Source organism: Erithacus rubecula (genome assembly GCF_903797595.1).
Source record: "Erithacus rubecula genome assembly, chromosome: 1".
Taxonomy (NCBI): domain Eukaryota; kingdom Metazoa; phylum Chordata; class Aves; order Passeriformes; family Muscicapidae; genus Erithacus; species Erithacus rubecula.
The window spans coordinates 106,016,207-106,038,153 of NC_136658.1; the positions used below are offsets into that span (position 1 = coordinate 106,016,207).

A 21,947-nucleotide genomic window follows, 5' to 3' on the forward strand; every position below is an offset into this window, starting at 1 on the left:
GAGCTTTCTTTACTAAGAAAAGCTGAAGTTACCTCACAGGTTTCAGTATGAAATACAAAATACTGTAATACTAAGCAAGCAATACCACTACAATCAACTCAAAAGGGTCTTCCACAAAAGAAAGGTCTCAAACAACACATATGACATGACAATATTTATTGATTCTAATTAAAGTTAAAAAAATTTCACAGCTGTCAGATAAAAATATCTGCAGAGCCTATTGGAAAGGGAGCTGAAGAAGGAAACCAAGGGAGACAGTCACCACAGAGGCACTTTAGAAAATGCTACAGTTATAAAAGGCACAAATTCATCACACACAGAGCATATATATTCCTGCAAAGTGAAGTCACTCTTTTAAATTTTTTTTTCCAAAACACAGAGGCAGGCACCACTGAGCACTGACCTGCACATGACCACAGCAGACACGCTATAAGCAGCAGTCTATGACAAAGAATTCACTGGAGAGACACTTAGAAAGTCAGGCTGCTTTGGCCATCTCATTTTTACAATCTGTTCTTCAACAGAAGGAAGATCAAGGTGGTGGAGATGGGAGAGGGAATGCTAGTTCATTTGAACACAGGTGAGGTTTATTTGTGAACTTTTGTCACCTGTGGTTTGAGGGGGTTTGCTTCTTGCCCAAGAGCAGTGGCAGGTCTGTTATTTAGTATTGACTCCCTAGTATTTCTGGAGGTCACACAATTCCTTCTTTCTCAAAAATATTACTTTTTCATGTCTCAAAAAAGGGAGAAAAAAAACCTTAAAATTTCTGCACATCTGTAAAGCCTATTTCAGTGAAACAACAGTCCCACTGTGGACACAGAAAGATTTCTTTAAGCCCCATATTTTCTTGTCCAGGCCATGGGTTCCAGTGATGGACTATGCTCTGACAGGTAATTAATTACTTGATTAATGTCTTCATATTGAGAGCAGATTTGCTATTTGGAAAAAATGCACAGATTTAAGGAAAAACAAGGGGACTGCCTCAGATTGCTCACATCCTTGTAATTGTTGAGTAGTTTATACAATTAGATTTTAAGCACTTTGGTTAACACAGATTTCTATGCCATGACCCGTTATTCCTTGCAATATACAGTGGTTTGCAGAACAGTGTACAAGAGAGTAAATTTTTTTTTTTTTGTAAACTCTTAAGAGCGTTACAAAATATGCATGGTAACACAGTTCAGCTCATAAGAGACAAACACAATTATTTCCATCGTTGTTCCTACAGTACATTTTACAAAGCTGGTAAACTCTTGGAACTTTCATGATAGCAGTTGTCTCATCAATGTGTTAATAAATTAAGAATACAGCACGACTAGTTATCCATTAAAACAGACTTCATTCCTCTCTTCAAAGGGTTGGCATGATTTTTAATTTCAAAAATGTAAGCCAGTCCTAACAGCTCCCTCTACTCATAGGGAAGTAGCTTGATTCTCTACCTCCATTTTTCAATTTCTCATCACACTGGCATCCATGTACACAAGGTGCCACGTGTTCCCTTTGTGTGGAAAATGTTGAGAAAACAGCAGCAAATCCTTTTTTTAATCCCACAGTGGTGGTAAGGTCCACAGCACAACCACAGCAAGACACGGCTGTAAAGACAGAGATTTCCTAAAGCTTTGGCAGTCTGCAAGGAAGAAGACAGAGACTTTAGAGTGTTAATACAGCTGTCACAATTCAAACCTCCTAGCTCCAACCAGATTTGATCAGAAATCTCAGGGATTACAAATTTGTTTTGAGATTCCCTGTCTCACCTACTTTAGTTGTGCCAGAATGAGAAATGCTTTGTGGGATCGCTTTAGGGTTTTTTTTTCCATTTTTCTTCTGCTTTCAAACTAAAAGTTTTATACTTATAGCGACTTTTCAATATTTTCTTTTAATTGGCCAATCTCATGAAAAGCTTAGGTTATGATCCAGTTCAGTTCTAAGTACCTAATTTCTGATTTTGATTGGAATTTCTCCCCCTGTGGCACACAACATGATCTCATTAAACTGGGAAAAACTTCTGCCAGATTCAGGAGCAAAGAAGAGAGAAATACATTTTGGATGTGAATAAAACAAATTTATCCTCTTTAGTTTCATGAATTTGCTCCCCTTTAGAGAATGTGGAGAAGCAAGACCTGAATTCCAAACAGTTTTGGCAGAAAAATCACCTGCAGATGCAGCAGCTCTTTATATGTAACATATGTTTTCACTGTCTAGCACTTAAAAACATTAGGGCTAAGACTTGAAAAATGTCTTCCCAAATTTAGGTTCCTTTGTTTATTTCTGGCCTGAGAATTGTGTGAGTTGCAAAAGCTCTGAACTTCCCATCCAGCTTTCAGTTCCTAATTCATATAGTAAATAAATCACAGGGAGAGAAATCCACATAGAAGTTCTCTGCAGTAGGCAAATGTCCCAGCAAATTAGAGCTTGATGTGATACAAGAGAGGCCATATGTACACTGCTGCACTCTTCCTCTGCCTTAAAGATCTTTATGCCTGAAAAGTTCCCCCATGCATTTTAAAAGGCTGTTATGAGGCCATTCATTTGTGATAAAATCCAAGCTGCTGCTACAAGATGATGTTTAACCAGCACATCAAGTTAAAAAGAACAAAACCTAAGGGCCAGAAAGAGAGGTGCTGCTCACAAATATTACAGCTTTCCAAGCAGTTCAGTAAATTTCCATGGGACTGTTTGGAGAACAAAGTGCTGCTCTACACAATCAAGATGAGATGCCAGCCCAAAAATCAGCCTGAGACTGGTGATACAGCTCCTCCACCGTCTGCTCACACCAGTTGCTGAATTCATTATTATACTTCCCTCCATGCCTCTTTACTGCAATCCAATATTTTTTACATATAAATTGCTGTAGGTAGAAGGGAGAAGTGCAACAAACAGGGTATGAAAAATTCCAGACACCTCCAGTTTCATGTGCACCAGGTCTTGTTCTCAGCCACACCTGTGTCTTCCTGTTTTGTCTTGTGCACAGGTAGCAGAATTATCTAGAGCAAGATGCCACCACACTGACAAGAGGCTTTGGTGGGTGGATTTTTTTTACTTCTCCTCCACCCCTGCCTACTGACTTCTTTATATTTTTTCTTTTTTCTTTTTGTTTTTTTTTCCATTGTTTGAACAGTACCAAGCTGTGGAGAACAGAAGCACTTGCATTTGACTCTCAAATCCACACTTCTCCTTTATCTTACTATCATTTAGATCCCTAATTAGTTATCAGTTATTAGTTATAAAAGTGCATAGTCAGTGTAACACAGAACAGCAGGCAGAAGTGGCACTGCTAATCCCATCAACAAAGTTGTTAGGAAGAACCAAAACTCTGAATCAGCAAATCTGTGTTCAGCAGGAAGCAAGAGTTTGGGGGCAGAGAAGTTTGTTTGTGGTTTTTTGGGTTTTGTTTTTTTTGTTTTGTTATTGTTTTAGTTTTTTGTTTTGGTTTTGGTTTTTTGTTTTGTTTTATTTTGTTTGTTTAATGCCAACAGTACATTTTCAAGTCCATTGTGCCCTACCAGGTAAGGCAGATCCTCCAGGTGCTCACAGGGACAGACTCCCCTGGACAAGAGCTCTGCTGTGCCAGGCAGTTCTGAACACATCTGGGGGGCCTGAAGTTCAACCACATTGCCAAACACAGCTGAACTACTGTCCTTTAGCTCACTGTAGGAGATACATGCCACAGGAAATGCATCCTACAGGTGCACTTGCATAATTCAAATGGATAAATTTACCCTGACTTGTCCCTTAGGTGCTCCCTGGGCTCTGGACATCTGGGTAAGAAATAAAAACACTAACAGTTTCTTACCAGTAATTTGCATGAACTATCTGATTATTCTGTAAGCTGTGGATTTCTCTTCTCAGTCTGCCACACAAGAAGGCTGAAATCCTTTTTTTATAACTAGAGATTTTGTTGCACAAAATCCTGTACAAAGGGCCTGTGGAGACTTGGAGTTCAGGGTCTGGTTCTGACATAAGAGTAAAACCAACCAGAAATCTCATCAGAATAGGCTTTAGAGAGTATTTTGTCACTTCTGTTATGAGATCTGGATAAAAACCTCAAGGTGATAGTACTTGGTAACCCAAAAATTCAATAACCAAAGAAGTTACTGCTAGAAGTAGGCCTGGACTCTAGGGGTTCTTCTTCAATATGGATCCCTTTACTACATCCCTGCCCACCAGCCTATTTTCTCTACTGTTTTCACCTCTTCTTCAGATTTTGGAGCCATAAAAGTACATGATAAAATAAAACCTCTGAAAAGAAAAAGAAAATCCCTCAATTGTGAGGCTTTGAGTCAGCACACCTTTTTTTCAGTTTCGAACCAGAAGTCCCTTTTTGTAGGCAAATAACCCAGCTGCAGCCACAGAGGTGAAGAAAGTGGAAAATCCAATCAGCTTTAGCAGTCCTGGCACAGATGGCAAGTTCCTCTCCCAGAAGGTTGTAGTGATGGGCAAAGCTGGCACATCCTGTGGGGAGAGCATCCATTATCCACACAATACCTCCACTGGGAGGAGGGATATAAATGGAGAGATTCTTGCAGCAGGAGCAGAACTGGGTTGAAGCATTATCAAGAAGCAGTATATCCAGATTTTCTGCTCAGTTAAAGGGAAGAACACACACATGGAAAGGGTTCACAGCCCAGTTAAGAAGTGCAGCTCTTTCCAATCCTGCCTTACAGACTTGTCAGATGGGTTTCTATCCTCTTCCCTTTTTAGGGAAGGGCAATTTTGGTCAATAAGGGGAAGTTTATTGTGGCTTTGATTTAGTGAACTTATATAAAAACAGATGAAAAAATTTTATCTCAGCAGCAAAGCAGCAGAAAAAAAACTCCATTTTATCTACATAAATACTTACAATTGATTCCGGTTCTGGCTTCCAAATTTCACTCTCTGGGATTTTTCTCATAGCAAAGAGTATCTGAAAATAAATAATTCTCAATAAGTACCATTGATTCTTCAAGACAGAAAAATCCTGGCTTTGACTGTTGTTTAAAAATGCCATCATAACTGAGCACATAAATCACAGAGTATTCAAATGTTAGAAGAAAACTCAGCCTTTTACAGCTTATTTCTGGGAATATTTAATAAGACATTCCTCCTAGTGATACATATTGGAATTTGGCCAGTCCCAGGGGAACAGGATAATGTGATTATGACTAAGAATTAAGCAGACAGTCATGGCAAAGTGGGCCATGAAGACACCAGCTATAAGGAACAGCTTGTTTTGCAAATTTTATCATGATGTAGGGAGAGGAACAGCATCCTGGGAGTGATGACAGACCACTATCTTCAGCCAGAGAAAAGCAAAACTAAAACTAAAACCTTCACCATGGGAAAGTCACCATTCAAAGTAGCAAAGATAGCAGAGATCAGTAGGATAGAAAAGATTATTTGAAATTATATTCAGGGAAGACACCAAGATTGGCTCCTTCTACAGTGAAATAAAATTGAGATGATGATAATTCTTTTCAATTCCAGACACTTGCAGATTTAAGATTTAACATCTTTTACAATGGGCTTTTAGTGTAGACAAAATTCATGGAACCTGTCAACTCTTCAATGCAGGGGAGTGAGAAGCATTGGATTTTAAACATGTTTTCCTTTCATAAGTAAATGAGGAAAGGAAAACATTAACATTTTTACCAGCCAAATGCAATTCTCTACTCCTGTGCTGAGGCCTATGGAGGCTCTGCTGTAATGTCCTGACATTAGAGAGGTCATGAGGTGTTTGGAGCTTTCTCCAATGGGATAATTTATCAACAATTGATCTCTGTCTCTTGGGGCAGGGGGTAGATGAACTCTCCACATTCCTTCCAGTACAATTTGTGCTCCTTGACTAGTTTTTAGCCACAAGATTCCCTTCAATTCATAAAACAAAGATTAAATTTCTTTTGCTGCTCCATAAGCTGCAATGTTCCTGAAAATACTTGGGGAATTGGCATTTTCTCAGAAGAAGAGTATCTAAGCCTTGTTTAGTGGCTCTGTGTTAAGGCTGTCCCAGTGGAACATCACTGTGCTGGAAACACTGAGGAAGGGCCTGGTTTGGAGTGCAGAGCAGCCCTGAGCTGTTCCCAGGCTCTCAGCATCTCTAGGATGATGATTACCAGATTTGGGAGAAAAATGATTGGGGGAGAATTTGGGATTTCTGTAAAAGAAGAGAGAATTTAATCCTAGAAACAAGGGGAGTGTTTGACAGAATAGCCAGAGCCCTTCCTAACACTCCAAAATCTAAGTGCAAAACCTTCATCCCTTTTGGAGTCAATCCCCTTTGCAGAGATTTGCATCAAGATTCAGAACACCTGAAGCTGTCAACACTCAGCTCTCATCTCCCCCCAACCACAAGACCTTTCATTTTCCACAGCACATTTTACAGTGTCCCCAGAGCATCTGTACCTCTCTGGCTGCTCTTTCTCCAGCCTGGACAGCCCCCTCCATGTACCCACTCCACTCAGTGGCTGTCTCTGTGCCAGCAAAATAGATCCTGCCAAAGGGCTGCCTAATGATCCTGCAGGGGGAAAAGCAGAAAGTCACACCACTATCAGGAAAGAACTGAAATAGCTGGGTTAATGCTGGAATAAAAGTGTTTTAAATGACAGCAAGCACTTGAAGATAATAGCACTGGGTGAGTGGAGCTGGAGGAGGAGTCTGGGTTGCATTTAATTTCTTACAGTGTTCACATTTTTTAAATGTTTACATTATTCACAGGTGAAAATGACAACTACAGGTGAAAAGGACAATTATTTTGAGATGAGACTTACACTATCTCACAGTTCCAGCCTGTGGCATAAGTACCAATGCCAGGCATTGCTGGCACAGTGCAGCATACTGAAATATATCCCCATAATATTTGAAGCAATAATAAATAAACAAAAAGCATTGTTTTAACTCTATTTTTGCCAGAATGTGCAAAACTTATAATTTTCATTATTTCAAATACCAAGGCTTCCATAAGCACTTTGTTAGTACTGCTTTATTGCTCTAAGTTACTTTTATATTATAAGAACTGAAATTTCAAAAGTACAGCTCTTCTACCACATTAAAACCTGTGTATCTAAATCCAATTAACAGTCTGAAGTAAGTATTTTTCTTCTTGATAAATCTTATTTTCATGCAAAAACTTAAGTGGGAGAGGACTGTATACAACAGCACACTAATCACTATATTAAGCTTTCACTGCTAAAAAGAAAGGAATGGTCCAAAGAAGTCACTCATTATCATCAATGTCAGCAAGAACTCTCTGTCAGTATTTTTAAATCATCAGCTACAGGTGTGCTTGAAATGGTTACACTGATCCCAAATACCCAAAGCCATTTTTGCAAGCAGACTGTGGAAGTTTCCCAACTCCCTTCCCAGAACCTCCTCAGCTGAGCTCACCAAATAACAGGAGAGGATAAAGGCCCCTCATGATTCTGAACTCATCCATCACAAAACCCAACAGAGACACGTGGAAGGTTATCCCATCTGCTTAAAACATCCCCCAGTGATCTTACAGGTATAAAGTGAACAGTGACAGAGGATTTATGACCCTTTCTGAGGATATTTATTAACTTGGTCTTATCTCACCACTCCAAAGCCCATTATAAATAGACACTGTACCTTCCATACTGAGTCATTATGCCTGGTGGGAAGTAGGCTGTGTAGCAGCCCCCAGAATACTGCTCTTCACACCAGTTCTTCTCTTCATAATGCACAGGCTGTAAAACAGAGATTAATTCACTCAAGGAAAGGACAAAGTCTCGAGGAAGTTAATAACAGAGCTGAGGAGAGAGCAGAGAAGAACAGCTTATCATTTGTTGCATGTCAATGTCTGACAAGATGAGCACATTTAACAAATCTCTTAATGCAGCATGAATGCAACACAATAATCCCTATTTTTTTAAAAAATAGGAATATACCATCTAAAAAACTAGTTAATCTGGCCATTGTAGAGCATAATCCTCTTAATCTGTCAATGTTAATTTATGCTTTATGAACAAATTTATGCTTTGAGCCGTGTAAAGCAAAATTAACCTCTCGTGTATACAGTTGTATACTGGCAATGTATACATTGGGTACAAATATACACTGTTAAAAATGCAAATGTGGCACTTGCATGGTTCTGTGTGCAAACTTGTTGTGTTGAAGAAAATCAAAACCCTGTAAAATTGTTCTTAAAAGTGTAAGTGGTTTTAATCACATAATCTGAGTGTGAGATCACACAAACCCCAATTTTCATTTACCTTTACAGGGAAGAGAAGGCAAGGGAAAGGCAAAATAAAAACAACCCAGAATATGCAGCAGTGGATCTGAACAGCTACTAAGAGAGAAGATATGACATGGACAGAAAGGGAAAGCAAACCTGCCACAGCAGCTGAGCTTTATGGTGGCAAGCACTGAGAATCCCACCCATGGACCTGAACAAGAATATATCAACAAAAACAACTTTTAATGTTTCATTAGTGTTCATAAAGCTCATTCTTATCCTGTCAAACCCAACACAAGGCTTGCCATTATCTCTCTCCACTCCTCTAGTGGGGCAGCAGGTGCCCCCACAGCAGGTACTTTTTCCAAAGGAACCTTTTCCAGAGATTTTGTGCTTACATGTAAAGCTTCCTCTGATCCCAGAACCTTTGCATAGAGCTCACACAGCTTCATCTTCCTGCAAGAGAAAAGCAACAGAAGGCTTCAGTGTGAGGAAAGAGAAAAAAAAAAAATTACTTCTAATATACCCTGTTACTAAGAGGACAATTACTGTATCTGCTGGAATTCAAGGTTCCAGATTTTTAGGATCTATCCCAATTCAACTGTTTTCCAGCAGTTTTGCAAGCTGTTCTCTCAAGATAACTCCAAGTAGCCCAAATCCTCAAATTATCCAAATGGTCTCCAGGCTATCAGGAAAAAAATGTAGTAAAGCACTGCACTTTTTTCTCTTGGCACATAGTCTAATTTACAGTTTGTTCCTACAAAGGTGCAGGTCTCAATATACTGTGACTCTCAGGTAACCAGCATTTAATTTCTGTTTATATAAAGTTTCCTCCTGTTTTATGTTTATGTGTCTATAAATCATTGAATATACTTCATTCTGTAGCAAACCCCGAGTGCAATTAAGTTTGTGCCTACAAGCCCTTGGGTCTTACTCTCAGCCATGCTGCACCAATTGCCAAAAGCAAGATCAGGATGAAATTACATTTATAGAAAACAAATACAGCTCTGGAAAAACATTTAGTTCTGGAAGAAAATCCAGTGCTCCATGAAAAGCCATGCTGGGCACAGAAATACAGGAGTCCCATCTCTGTAATAGTGAGGGCTACACTTTGAAAGCACATGGAGAAAACATCCATAACTGATGTAAGAAGCAACCCAGCCCTACAGGAGCCCATCTCTACCCATGAGCAGCTGAACTCAAAGGAAGAGGAAAGAGTGATGAAGAGAAATAGGATGAACTGAAGGGCCTTGAATGTGTCCTCACATGCAGGTTGGAGCTTGAATGAGAAACTGAAGGGTGCTACAGCTCAGGAGGAGCCTGGCCCTGGGGTGGTGCTGCTGGTAGGAGTCAAACCCAGCATCAGGGGGAAGAAAACAGCCCCTCCTTTAGCCCTGGGGCACAGGACAAGGGTCAGCCTGCTCCAGAAGCAGTGATGGGCCAGGAAGGCTCAGAGAGCTTCAGGACCTGAATATGAACATTCCTCTGCAGTCAGGGCTGACACAAATCCAGCAACAGCCATAACTAAAAGGTGATTTCCCAATTTCTCCATAAGTGAGGTGAGCACTGTGCCCTGCAGGCCACCAGCACCTACCCAGTGTCTGATCAGAATAAAGTTATTTTACCAGCAGGATCCAGGCAAGCCTCTGCTGAGGTCTGCCCACCTCTCCCAAATGCCATCAATTCCTCCTTTCAGGACAGGTCAGAAACCCCACAGGAGAGGGACTTATCACCCTGGGACCCATCTGCTTCTGCTCCTCCCAGCACCAAGGCAGGGATGACAAAGACCCCTCTAGACCTTCCTGAATCCTGTCCTTTTTCCAAAATGACTTGCAGACCCTCCAGGCAGCCTGGAATTGCTGTACCAGTGACAGGCAGGTATTGTCACTTGTGGCCACCTGCAGGGCCCACCAAGGTGCAAGTGCACAGCTGTGTGCTGAGTTCATTGCAAACTCATGTTAATTAGTTTAAGATAGCTGTGTAAAGGAAAATATTAAGCTTCAGGTCAAGGGCATCTTAGAGTGTAGACATTGGAAGGAAGTCTTCATCAGTAAAAGGATGTTATTTGATTGGGAAAAAAAAAAAAACACCAAATGACCAAAGAAAACAAAAACCAAACCAGCAATTTCTAAAGGATTTAATCAACATAAATCAATCACTGAGGACATTGCCCCTAATAAGAGCAATCTTTGCATCTTGCTGGTCTCTCTGCAAGAGCTGCACTTTTTGTCCTAGAGAAGTTTAAATAAATTCTTATTAATGGACTTGCAGTTAATGTTAGCATGGAACATAATAGCACTACATGGAATATGCAGTGAGTAAAAGCCTCATTTCTCAGGTTTGGGCTCAGCTGTGAAATTGCTATAAGCACTAAATAAGAGAAATGTTATGCTTGGAGCCACCAAGGCAGGGTCTTATTGAAAGTCAAACTGTGCCTAGATTTTGTGGAAGTGCACATGCAGACACTCAGCTCTTCTCCTGGTCTCCTATTCCAGCAGGGTGTGATGCCATGGCCTTCACTGCACACTCTGAAAGGCAGGGCACAATCTCACCTCTGGTGCCTTCCCACCCCTGGGAAGACCAGCTGGAAGGATGGAATTTACCCCCTTCAGTCTGATTTAGGCTGCAAAGAGGTTTCCATTCTCTCACACAACTTTTGTTCTCAGACATGATTTAGGATAGCTGCCACAGACTCCACATCCCACTCTTCATAGCCAAGATTACCAAACCCCTCATCCCATCCTCAGCCTGATGAAGGGAGAGCCCAGGTTGTGTTGGTAGCTGAGCATCTCAGCAGGGTACACCCTCTGCAGGTGTCACAAGCCTGTGCTCAGAAGAGATCCCTCCCTGCACCACCACAGCCCTCACCTAAACCAGACAAACTGGTTGAGTGTACACTGGGAGAGGTCTGGGCTCATGTCCTGCCTTCCCCTGGACCCCAAATCCCACTGGAGGCAGAGCTGTGCTCCTGGGAGGGCAGGAGCTGCAGTGCAGCCCAGCAGGCTCCTGCCTTTCCTGGCCAAAACTCCTGGAGCCAGAGGCAGCCCTGCACCAGGCTACAGCCAGCACCTTCAGAAACATTCCTTACCAAAGCCCCTCCTAGTCTAAGGTTTCTTCCCCAAAAGGAGTTCAAATCTCTGGTGTAAAACTTGGCTGTTGGCAGCAGCACAGTCAGATAATTGTGCCAGTGCTTTTAATGCCCAGGGAGAAGATGGTGCCCTGCAAACAGTCAGGACAGACCCTAATTTCATAAGAAGAAAAACTCTTCTCAAAGGCTGCAAATGCTCATTTGAGGGCACTGACACACTGTGAAAGACACCATTTGGTGTTTAGGATGGCTCAAAATGCTGGGCACACTGGGTTTCAGAACACCTACAGGACTTTTATCACCTGGCACCTGCTGGGCCTCTATCTCAGAGCCTCAGTGCTGTCCATTCCTGCCAAAATTAAAAAGGCTCTGTGGTACCAGGCTGTCATTTGAAAAGATTGGACATAAACAGCTCCATTTAGACCCATTATCCACAGACTGCCAGACTATCTGAGACAACTGCATCGTCTCTAGTTAGAGCAGCTATTACTGTAAAAATGTTTACTTGGGCACAGTGTTCCTTTATCATATTTTAAAATCAAATGTATTTTCTCCCTGTCAAACCAAGGCTCTCCTCATAATCCACAGTTTCTACTTGCAGCTTTGGTTTGATCAGATACAGCAAATCAGTGAGATGGAAAATAAAAAATCATTACTTTATAAATTCTATTTTAGTAATATACCAAAGAGCACTACTCTATGCAGAGATTTGTTTCAAGAAGATAGCAAAATGACCTTCATCTGTGCCTGAAGGGACTTTTTTTCCCCACACTGAGGGTGCAGAGGTAGAGGCAGATTTCTGATCCCTTCATGATGCTGAAGCTTGCTCGTGGCAAATACAGGTTCAAGTTGCACTAAGTTACAGACACTGAAAGGACCCTCCAGGGTGAACAGAAAAAAAAAAAGATAATCAAACACAGAGGCCAAACCTTTCCCTTCTGACAAGCTTTCCAAGAGCTCAGAGCACCTGCAGGGAGCCAGGGAGGCAGCAGAGGGGGGAGGAGGCTGGTCCTGGACATTTTAAAGCAGAATATCTACACTACTTTTATATTTAGCACCTTAGAGCTGCTCCTTGGTAAGAGTCACATAAACAGAGAAACCTTGTGGGAAAATAAGAATCAGGACCAGAGAGTTTCCAAAGGGCAAGAGCTGTGTGGGAATTTCTGTGGGTCCTTCATCCTAAACCAAGTAAGGCATCTTCTTCATTAATATCTGCCTACTGGAACAAGGTTACAGACAACTTCCTTCCAATCAGGGCATTTTTTTCCTGCTCTGGTCATTTATAACAAATTTTTGATTGAATTCCACACAGATCTCCAGGGTTTGTACTTACCTTTCTTCTTTTGTGAGACCTGTCAGTCTTCTGCACTTCCGAGCAAGAATGAAGCTGTAAGACCAAAAACAATTTACTCCCATTATGCTGCTACATTTCCTGCATTATTTAAAATGCCAATAACTTATGATGAGATGCTGTGATTCACAGTAATAGCTTTAGGGTCTCTAATAAAAACATCCATTTCACCTCTCTGCATAATTCTCTACCTGCTGCTTGCAGGACCCATTTAGGAAGGAACCACTCTGAAATTCATGTTAAAATATTTGCATGAGCTGTTTCCCAATTACTTTAATTTCATACAGCCTTGGGTGCAGGCATATAGCAATAACATGAAACCTGAGATTGAGCTGGAAATCATATTTTAATAAAACTTTTAAGACTGATCATATTTTCTCGTCGCTAAAATAACCAGAACAAAATAAAATTTAATTCTAGAAAACAAATTTTCATTTAAAGAACTGAAGTACTTGGAGAAAACTTAAAATTTTTGCAATCATCCTCTTTTTGCTTCTCTTTCTTCTTCTCCAAGTTTGTATGTTGCCACAGACATAAAAAGTACAAAGAGAAAATTTAATTTTTTTAATTAGCAATGATATCATAGAGGAAAATTTTGAAGGAAAACAATCATAGAACACCACCATGCACTGAGAAACTCAACTTTTAATTTTTTTTTTTTAATATTTTCTTTTAGAAGTATCAGGTTTTCCTCTTCAAGTGTTGCCTCTGGGACAAAAAACATTAACCAGACAAGACACTTTCTTTGTCCCTTACCCTATTATGGCAGGAAAACTGCCATCAGGCTTAGTGTCATCAAGTGTTAGACTAATTGCAGCATCCTCATCTTCAATGATCATGGTACCACAATATCCTGGTAAGAACAGGGTGGGAAAGCAGTCATGAATCAAAACACAGGAGCTTCCAAAAAGTTGTAAAATACTCAGTCACCTCTTGCTTATCCATCCCAAGACTAATAGCCAGAACATGACAGGATCCAGAACCCTCAATTTCATTTACAAAGATGGGGAGTGGTTGATATTTGCAGGCAAACAGATGTGGACTCATTATAGCCAATAATGAGAAGTGGGTGTTGCTGCATTGCAGTTTGCCTTGGATTCAGTAAATTCCAAAAGAGGAGTCAGAATGGAAGCATTCAGCATGTAAGAGGAGCCCAGGATGACCAGCCCAGCTAGGGATGTCTGTGTGAAGACATCTTCAATTAATGCTGACCAGTCCATCCAGAAAGCAGCATTTCTGCAGACCCTTCCATCACACATCACTTGTACCTTTACATCCCTGTACAAGTGAGAGAGGCTCACCTCATACCCAGGTGCCACTCAAGGAGAGGACAACAGAACAACCAAGGCAATAAGCAACAGGCATGAATTCTCCCTTCATGACTACCTTGTTTTTTTTATTCCCTCACCCACTCTCTGCTCCCAACCAAGCTCTCAAGTTTCTCTCACAGGGGAATGCAAAAATGGCATAGAAGAATATGAAGACTCCTTCTGAGGTTTAGCATGCTCTGAACAAAGAGTCTGTTCTGTTGCCAGATACCCTCTTCCCTCTCTCTGTCACCAATATTCCTTTCAATTAAAATGCAATACCCTTCTTCCTCCAGAAAGTTTCCTTGTAGTACACGATGCACTTGATGACTGAGCCCATGGGGATTCTGTTGATGAGCTGGTTCCTCATTGGGGGCAAAGGTGGGTTGAAATGAATCTTCAAACAAAGAGCTGGGGGAATGGCACTGATCACATATTTGCCCTGGAAAAATAATTATCTGTAAGCCAAATTCCTTCTCCCCAAGTATATTGTTCTAATGGTCTTGGCAGATATCTGGGGTGGTTGCAGTGTGTATCTTGTGAACCAATTTTGGCATTCAGCATAAAAAATGCAAAACCAAAACCTCACAAAATCCTGCTCATTAAATAACAAACAAGCATTATATAAACAGCCATCTGTTCAAATGATGAGCAGCTGCCCTTCCCCTGGTGTTCATAAGAAAACACTGTGCCCTAAGAGTCCATGGGTGTCCCCTCCATCCGGACTCCTCTGTTACAACTTTGAAGCAAAGCTTGCAGTGCTTTTCACTGAAAGCTTGTTGCTAAATCACATTTTACACCTTACAATTCAGAAAGTAACTGAACACAAAGAGATGGCAGGAAAGGAAAAGTTTGAATCCACACTTTGCTTTTAGGCATCACTTTAAAGCTCCTACACTGCTGTTACTTTGGGACAACGAGAACGTGTGACTTTCTGTTGCTTAAATCCGCATTGCATTTTTGTACAGGACTTTGCAGAAGTCAAAAAGGAGAAGCTGAGGGTTTTGCAGCCACCCATCCCAGCAGTGATGCTCTCTTTCTGGACATGCCCTCACCTCGTAGAGCTGATGGTCCAGGGTCTCCACGATGACGCCGTCCCCGCTCTGCTGGATGCGCACCACCGGCTTGCCCAGCCTGACGCGCCCGCCCAGGCGCTCCGTGATCCTCTCGCTGATCTGCCCAGAGCCCCCAACAAACTTCCTCTCCTGGAACACAGGAGCCACAGCTCAGCACAGCTTCTGTACCACCACAAGCATTTCTCCAAAACAAACCCCTGTCTTCCATTGTTGTCAGAGCTTCTTTGTGAATTTTTGCAGTCTCGCCTGGACGCGTTTTCATTTTATTTTCTCTTTCCGTCAGCTTCTCAAATCCTTCCTGTATCTGACCATCATTTGAACTCTAGTCAAAACTAAAAGCAATAGTAACCTCATAAGAAAATCTCTTCTCCAAATGTGGTTTCTACAGGCCTGTGAGAATCAGCAAGACTTCTGAAAAGTGCTTAAACCTTCAAACCTTTCTCTGAGTTCACTCATCCCTGCAGAGCTCTGTCAGAAGCAGGAAACCTGATCTTCATAATAAATAACAAGGTGTAAGAAGTAACATAGCTTACTTGAAAAGTGTCTGCTGCAACACCTAATTCAGCCCAACTTAAACTCAAATCATCTCTAACATATACAGAATTCAAATAATATTTAATTAAAGATACTTAAATTATCTACAGTAATTGCTTATCTATGCGTATTTATGCATTTTAATATGGCTAATGTAATGGCATTTTTATTTATGATTAAATAATTAGCATTTCTAAAAATATATCCATTTCTAATACAATTAGTGAAATTAGTGAAATTTGTCAAGTAGAAGACTGTTAACAGAGTCTTTACTTTCTTCAAATGCAGAAGCAGCTCTAATGTACCAGATTGCAAACATTTCAGAGCAATACCATATTTAAGATGGGGTGCTCATTTTCTTTAGACTGATTTTAAAATCTTAATGGTGTTAAAGCTTGGAAATTTGCATTTTAGGAACCCAGCTCTGGGCTACATTTTCAGTAACTTGCAGCTGACATTGCCATCTCCATTAAGTGCTTCTGCAGTGCTAAGGATGGCTTCAGCCTCGTGACAGAAATAAGCATAAGTAACATTTTCTCTTTTCAATGTGGATAAGCAAAGCACATATTTTAATCTGTGTCCAAAGAAAAAAGCCAGATGCAAATCTTCTGATCCCTGGGGGCAATGCCCTTGGTAGGGAGCAATCTTCAACACTAGTTTTGCAAGACCCAGATTAAAGAGTAAATGAATAAAACTGGTTATCAGTGTGCTGCTGGCTCAAAAGTCATGGATATCTCTGGACTAAAATAACCCAGCAGAAGAATGAAATTAAAGCAGGGCCTGCCAAGGGCTGCAGGAGGTGATGGCTGGCAGTACCTGTCCCCCGTTGGTCGTGGAGAATATTCTTGTTGTGCCCCCACACTGCTTCACATACCACAGAAACCAAAGGGCAGAGACCTCGTGGGGCTCAGAAGTGACATCCACATTCACAAACAGAGTTGCAAAACTCTTGGCAGCTCTGCAACAAAGACAAGAAAGTGAGTTAATTTAAAAACAGAATAATGCTGACAAGATTGTTCTTGAGTAGGCAGGAGCCTTTCTTTTGCAGCATTTTCTTTCACTGTGGGGGCAAAGGGTTCCTTAATTTCAGCTGAAGCAAGGAACTATCAATTCTTTTAATGCAGTGTTTTTCATGTAATCCTGCAAAAAATATTAATCAAATGCTGCTATATTCCAGGCAAATTAAGGGAGACACAAAAGCCCAAGATTATATCACTTCATGCTACTAAGCCTCAGGATTAAGCACAGCAAGCTCTCCTGCCTTCACTGGACTCCAAAACCACCCTGTCCCCAGTTCCTGGGTTACAAACCAGATCTGCATCTCTGTCTGCCCCTGCTGAATGCCTGTCCCCTCAAGAGCACAGCACAGAGATTGTTCAAAACCTGTCATTAAAGAAAAAAACAATTAGGGGTCTTTTCTAAGCTAATTATCTATTATCTGAAGATCTATGGATTAGTCAGCATCCATTCACTGCCCAGTCCTCTGCTCAGGGAGTTTTTGCAGCTGGAACACAACAAGGAAATGAATATAAGTAGGAAGCCATAGTAGAAGAGGCAGCATTCATGCCAGAGTCTGACAAGGAAAAGAGAAAGGGGAAAGGGGAAAGGGGAAAGGAACTTTTGGTAGCTCAACTCAGTATTTGAAAGAGTGTCCTGGTATCCAGTGGCAATGAACACAGAAACAAAAAATTGACCTGTGTCTGAAAACAGATCACTGGTTTTTGTCCTGTAATCTGTTCTTTCGTAGCAGCTCTACTGAAAATTATGAGCCTGTACAAGATTATGGGGTGCATTAAGACAGAGTTAATTGAGGCTCAGGGAAATATTCCTCCTGCTATAAACAAATACTTCCTCTGCCTTCACTCTGAGGAAAAGTTTAAAGAGACATGAACAGGACCAGAAGATGCTCAGTTTAACTGCATAGTAACTGATAGGGATGAAAATTCTATAGATATTTCATATGTAAGGCATCAAAGCCAGTGCAGAATCCACTTCTGGTTGTTACTTTCTCTTTTTTTTTTTTCTTCAAATTTTCAACAACAAAAAAAGTAACTCTAATATGCTACTTCAAAGAGCTCTAGATCCATATAGAAAAATGCATCTTCCTTCTTTCCTAAAAATGTGAAGTCCCTTTCAAGTACAAAGCTGATCCATTTTCTGAAAAATGGGTGCACTCTGAATTCATTCTGGACAGCCACAAATAATACAGAAATTTTTTGTAAGTTTTCATCTGTATGAACACATATTGTAAAATACTATCAGCTCTATGAGATATTTTGCCTAATGTATATGTATTTATTAGTATTTTATAAGCAAATGCTATTACACAGTGGTTACATCCTACCAGATTCTGCCACCTCCTCCCATTGCTTCTCAGCTCCTGATGTTTTATCTAGAAATGGCAGCATGATTTCAACCAAGAGCACTCAGGATATTTCCAGCACAGAGCTGTAGCCAAAAGCAAACCTGTACAGTCTGTTAGACAAGAGGAAAGAGTAGGAGGTTGCCCTTCTGGATCATTACCTTCCAGGGTGGGAAGTTTCTGCAGCATGTTACCTCAGTCTTGAGCAAACTGAGCAAATCAAGCCAAGATGCACATATAAAATCTGAAAAGTATCCTCAGCTTATGCCAGTATTCAGGTAAAATGTCAAGTCTTATTCCATCAGAGCTGGAAGAAACATGACTGCAGTCACATGAGCTGCTGGCTATTGAGTGAGCACCAGTGTGTGGTGTTTTGCTCACTTGCACAGCTGCTCACCCTGTCCCAGGCTCAGGCAGGAGCACAGCTGTCAGCACACATTTCCATTTGGTTTTACTCACTATGGACCATGGCACAAATGAGAAAGGATTTCTATATGCTTCTGTGCAATGGTCACTCTTGTGAAAGCAAAACTATGAAGATTCCAAGTTTTTGGATAACAGCTTGCTGTCCATTAACAAGAACTGTAGAATGGTGAAAGAACTTGAAATCTCCTTTATCACTTCCAGTTCCAACCTCCCTGTCATGGGCAGAGACAGCTTCCCCTGCACCAGGTGGCTTACAGCCTGCCCTTGAACACTTCACAGCTGGGGCAGCCACAGCTGCTCTGGGCAGCCTGGGCCAGTGCCTCTCCACCCTCATGGTCAAAAAAACATTCCAAATATCAAATTTAGCCCTGCCCTCTTTCAGTGTAAAGCCAAAAACCCTATTACTAATGTTCTTGCTCACAGTCCCTCTCCAGCTCTCTTTTAGCCCCTTCAGGCATTGGAAGGTGCTCTAAAGCCTCCCTGAGCCTTCTCCTCTCCAGGCTGAGCAATCCTCTCAGCCCATCTCAGCAGAGATGCTCCAGCCCTCAGATCATCTTTGTGGCCTCATCTGGACTCACTCCAACTGGCTCAACACAAACAGCAAAGGCCATGATGTTGTCTAGAGGCTGCCTGGAGCCATAAAAATGCCCCATAAAAATGCCAATGGCAGCCCCAGCTTTAGAGGACACTAACAGGTTTCTTCACCAAGCCCCAGCCAAGTGTAGGACACTCAGCAATTCTGAAGAGGTTGTTGTAGAAATCAATCTGCTCTACAGCAGCCAGGATTAATGTTTGGTTTTTTTCCCCTTCAGTGAGAACAAAAACAATCAAACTGCTGTTGAATGACAAGTAAAGAAAAACTGCTTTGATGTATACATAAAAACAGGAAGCATTTTCAGTTTCCCTGGGTGGTATATGGTGCAACAGCTAAACAATAGAATGATGAGTGCTAAAGTGATTTAGTGCTACTGAAAGACAAGTGTTATCTTTATAGCACTTTGGTAAAATCAGCTGGTCCAGCACAGAATAAATGTGTATTGCTCCATCAAGGGTTTGATTCAAAAACCTGCTGAAACCATAACATTTTTCACTTAAAGGCTAAAAACAGAGTAAAGAGCAGGAAAGGGCACAGAACAGATTATCCTATCTCTTCAGAAATAACCCTTCCCAACACATATTTTCTTTTTGTTTTTGTCTAAAAAGGAAATGTAACAGAATCTACTGAATGTGATGACAGGTGTTGTAGTCCATTATTACAGGACTTTCTCACCCTTTTCTTTTACAAGGGCTGCATTTTAGTGATAGCTACATCTGTTTGCAAAGCAGCAATGCTTATTTAGAGACCTAAGGTATATAAATATAGGCCATTATATTTCATATTAAGAAGTTTCTTACTTTGTCCAGCATATTTTATCTATGAAATCTTGCATGGTCATTTTGTCCCATTCTTCTGCATGTGGAGCCTTCCAGGGAGCTTCATTGGGAATCTAAGGAGACATAAAGAAAATCAGTTATCATCAAGTGAATGAGTGGCAAAGAAATACAAATAATCCTGTTTTAAATGCTAATTCAGCCTGCAAATTTCTGGCAGGTAACACAGTGAACTTAACAGAGAATTCTTTTGGGGGAGGGGGTTTGTTACTTGGCTTGTTTTAACTTTTTTTTTTTTTAATTGAAAAATAGAGAATAATTTTAGAGTTAAGAAATGTCTCTAGGTTATTCCATCTCTCTCACATATATCTAGACAAATAAGAACAACTTCTTCTCAAATTTTGTAGCTCATTCAATGGAAAACTGGTAACAACAAACAGACAAGTTGAATCCCAGGATAGAAAATGTTTGAGTTCTGGAAGACTCTTAAAAAATTAATTACCAAACCACCAGGAAAAGAGATAAAAATCAACCACAGGCATAAACCTTGACATTCCCACAGTCACAAAAACAAAGGGATGCATGCACACAGCCTCAGCAGCACAGGATTCACAAGGGTTTGCCAGGAGGCCACCCCCAGATGTGCTCTGGCCACCAGTGGGGACCAAACTGTGTGGCTGCTCTTGCCAGCACTGGGTGTGCTCAAGGCAGAGCAGCTCTGCCTGCCTGCACCCCAATCCTCCCCTCTGCCCCTCCTGGGGCAGGCAGTGCCCCATGCCATACCTCCTTCCCCATTTCATCCATGGTCCTCCAGAGGTTGTTGTAGTCCAGGTAAGCCAAGGGATTCCACATAGGAGGGAAGGGGCCCTTGAAGGGGTAAGATTTACCCTACAAGATGAAAAACAAACAAAAACTTCATAAAAATCCCCCAAAGATAACCATAACCATGGGTTCCAAGTGTGAGAAGAAGCACTAGAAGTTTGAATGTTCACAAAAAGACAAATTTAATCATTCCATGTGACAGCTTCTGATGGGTCAGATGTGTGCAGGACACAGAGCAAGAGGCACAAAGTGAAACACAGGAGGTTCCCTCTGAATTTCAGGAAATGCTTTTTCACCATGAGGGTGCCTGAGCACTTGTAAAGATGGTATTTGCACCACTTAACTATTGGCTTGTCGAAAATTTTTTTTGTCTTCACTCAGAGCCAGGATTAAAAACATGAAGGAGACAGATTTTCTTGTGTTCAGGATTGGTTGTTTATTAAATTTTATCTAAAGTATCTAAAGAGTTCTGCATCACTGCTAGCTACCAGCTGAAAGTGAGGAAAATGGAGGGAGAAACCAGCTGTTACAAGGTCTCTTAAAGCTAAACAGTCCAATAGAGAAATAACACCTATATTATTTATACTTTTGACCCAATAACCAAACTCCTGTGACCTGCAGTGTAGCACTAACTGTCCAACCAAAAACTACTGCCTGAAAGCATGAAGAAAAAGGAAGATGAGCACTGAGACCCTACTCAAAATATTAATCTTGTCCCATACCTATTACTGTGTTATGAAAACCTCAATTTTAAAACCCTTCACCATGTGAAATCACAAACTTCTATTTAACTACACACTCATGACTTCAACTCCATCACTCAAATTTGGAAGCTTCTCCAAGGCCTCAGGTCACAGAAAGTTTTAAAACCCAGGTTTCTGGGATGCAGCAACATTGGCACTGATTGCCCACAGAAGTTGTGGTGTCTTCCATCCTCAGAGAGACTCAGAGGTTACCTGAACATGATCCTGGGAAACAGCTCTAGGTGTTATTCTGTTATTCCTGTTATTCTGCATGTGCAGTTCTGGTGTGATGCACAGCTCAATTAGCAAGTCAGACTTCAGAAAGACAGTGCAGAACTGGTACTTTACCTTCAAAGCTTCACATTTGACACTTCTGGGCAACCAAACTAACACCCTGCAGTAGAGTCACTAAGATGACACCCAAAAAAATGAGATGAAACAGCATTCTTTGACTAAGTTGAAAAATTGGCTATTTGCTACTGAAAATGATATTGATTTATTTATTTAAATTATTTTTCCCTCCTACTTGTTCATGAAAACTCTTAACTGTTAATTGCATTGAGCAGTTGGTTTGTTTATTTTTATTTCAAAATCAGACAGAAGTAGTTGTGGTAAGCTTTATTATACACTAAATCGTATCTCAGAGACCTACCTGGGGATAAAAAATGTCTCAGCTAACCTAAAAATTACCAGACCTGCA

At 41.0% G+C, this 21,947-nt stretch overlaps 1 protein-coding gene across 2 annotated transcripts in view; it reads right to left on the reverse strand.

Moving 5' to 3' along the window:
* Positions 1-1,492: 1,492 nt before the first annotated feature.
* LOC306799072 (amine oxidase [flavin-containing] B-like) overlaps positions 1,493-21,947 on the reverse strand; it is a 49,591-nt gene continuing 29,136 nt past the window's right edge. Inside the window, exons 5-17 of one of the 2 annotated variants that reach the window (XM_079299607.1) lie at positions 20,466-20,570; positions 19,707-19,798; positions 16,340-16,481; positions 14,969-15,118; positions 14,196-14,355; positions 13,363-13,459; positions 12,589-12,642; positions 8,566-8,623; positions 7,582-7,679; positions 6,379-6,490; positions 4,841-4,903; positions 4,293-4,452; positions 1,493-1,628 (exon numbers count right to left, since the gene is read on the reverse strand). In XM_079299607.1, the coding sequence (XP_079155733.1) occupies positions 4,297-4,452; positions 4,841-4,903; positions 6,379-6,490; positions 7,582-7,679; positions 8,566-8,623; positions 12,589-12,642; positions 13,363-13,459; positions 14,196-14,355; positions 14,969-15,118; positions 16,340-16,481; positions 19,707-19,798; positions 20,466-20,570 (1,287 nt within the window). In that variant the 3' untranslated portion in view covers positions 1,493-1,628; positions 4,293-4,296. Of the gene's footprint in view, positions 1,629-4,190; positions 4,453-4,840; positions 4,904-6,378; positions 6,491-7,581; positions 7,680-8,565; positions 8,624-12,588; positions 12,643-13,362; positions 13,460-14,195; positions 14,356-14,968; positions 15,119-16,339; positions 16,482-19,706; positions 19,799-20,465; positions 20,571-21,947 lie in introns of those variants that run through there. The other variant, XM_079299608.1, reaches the window with a different exon arrangement.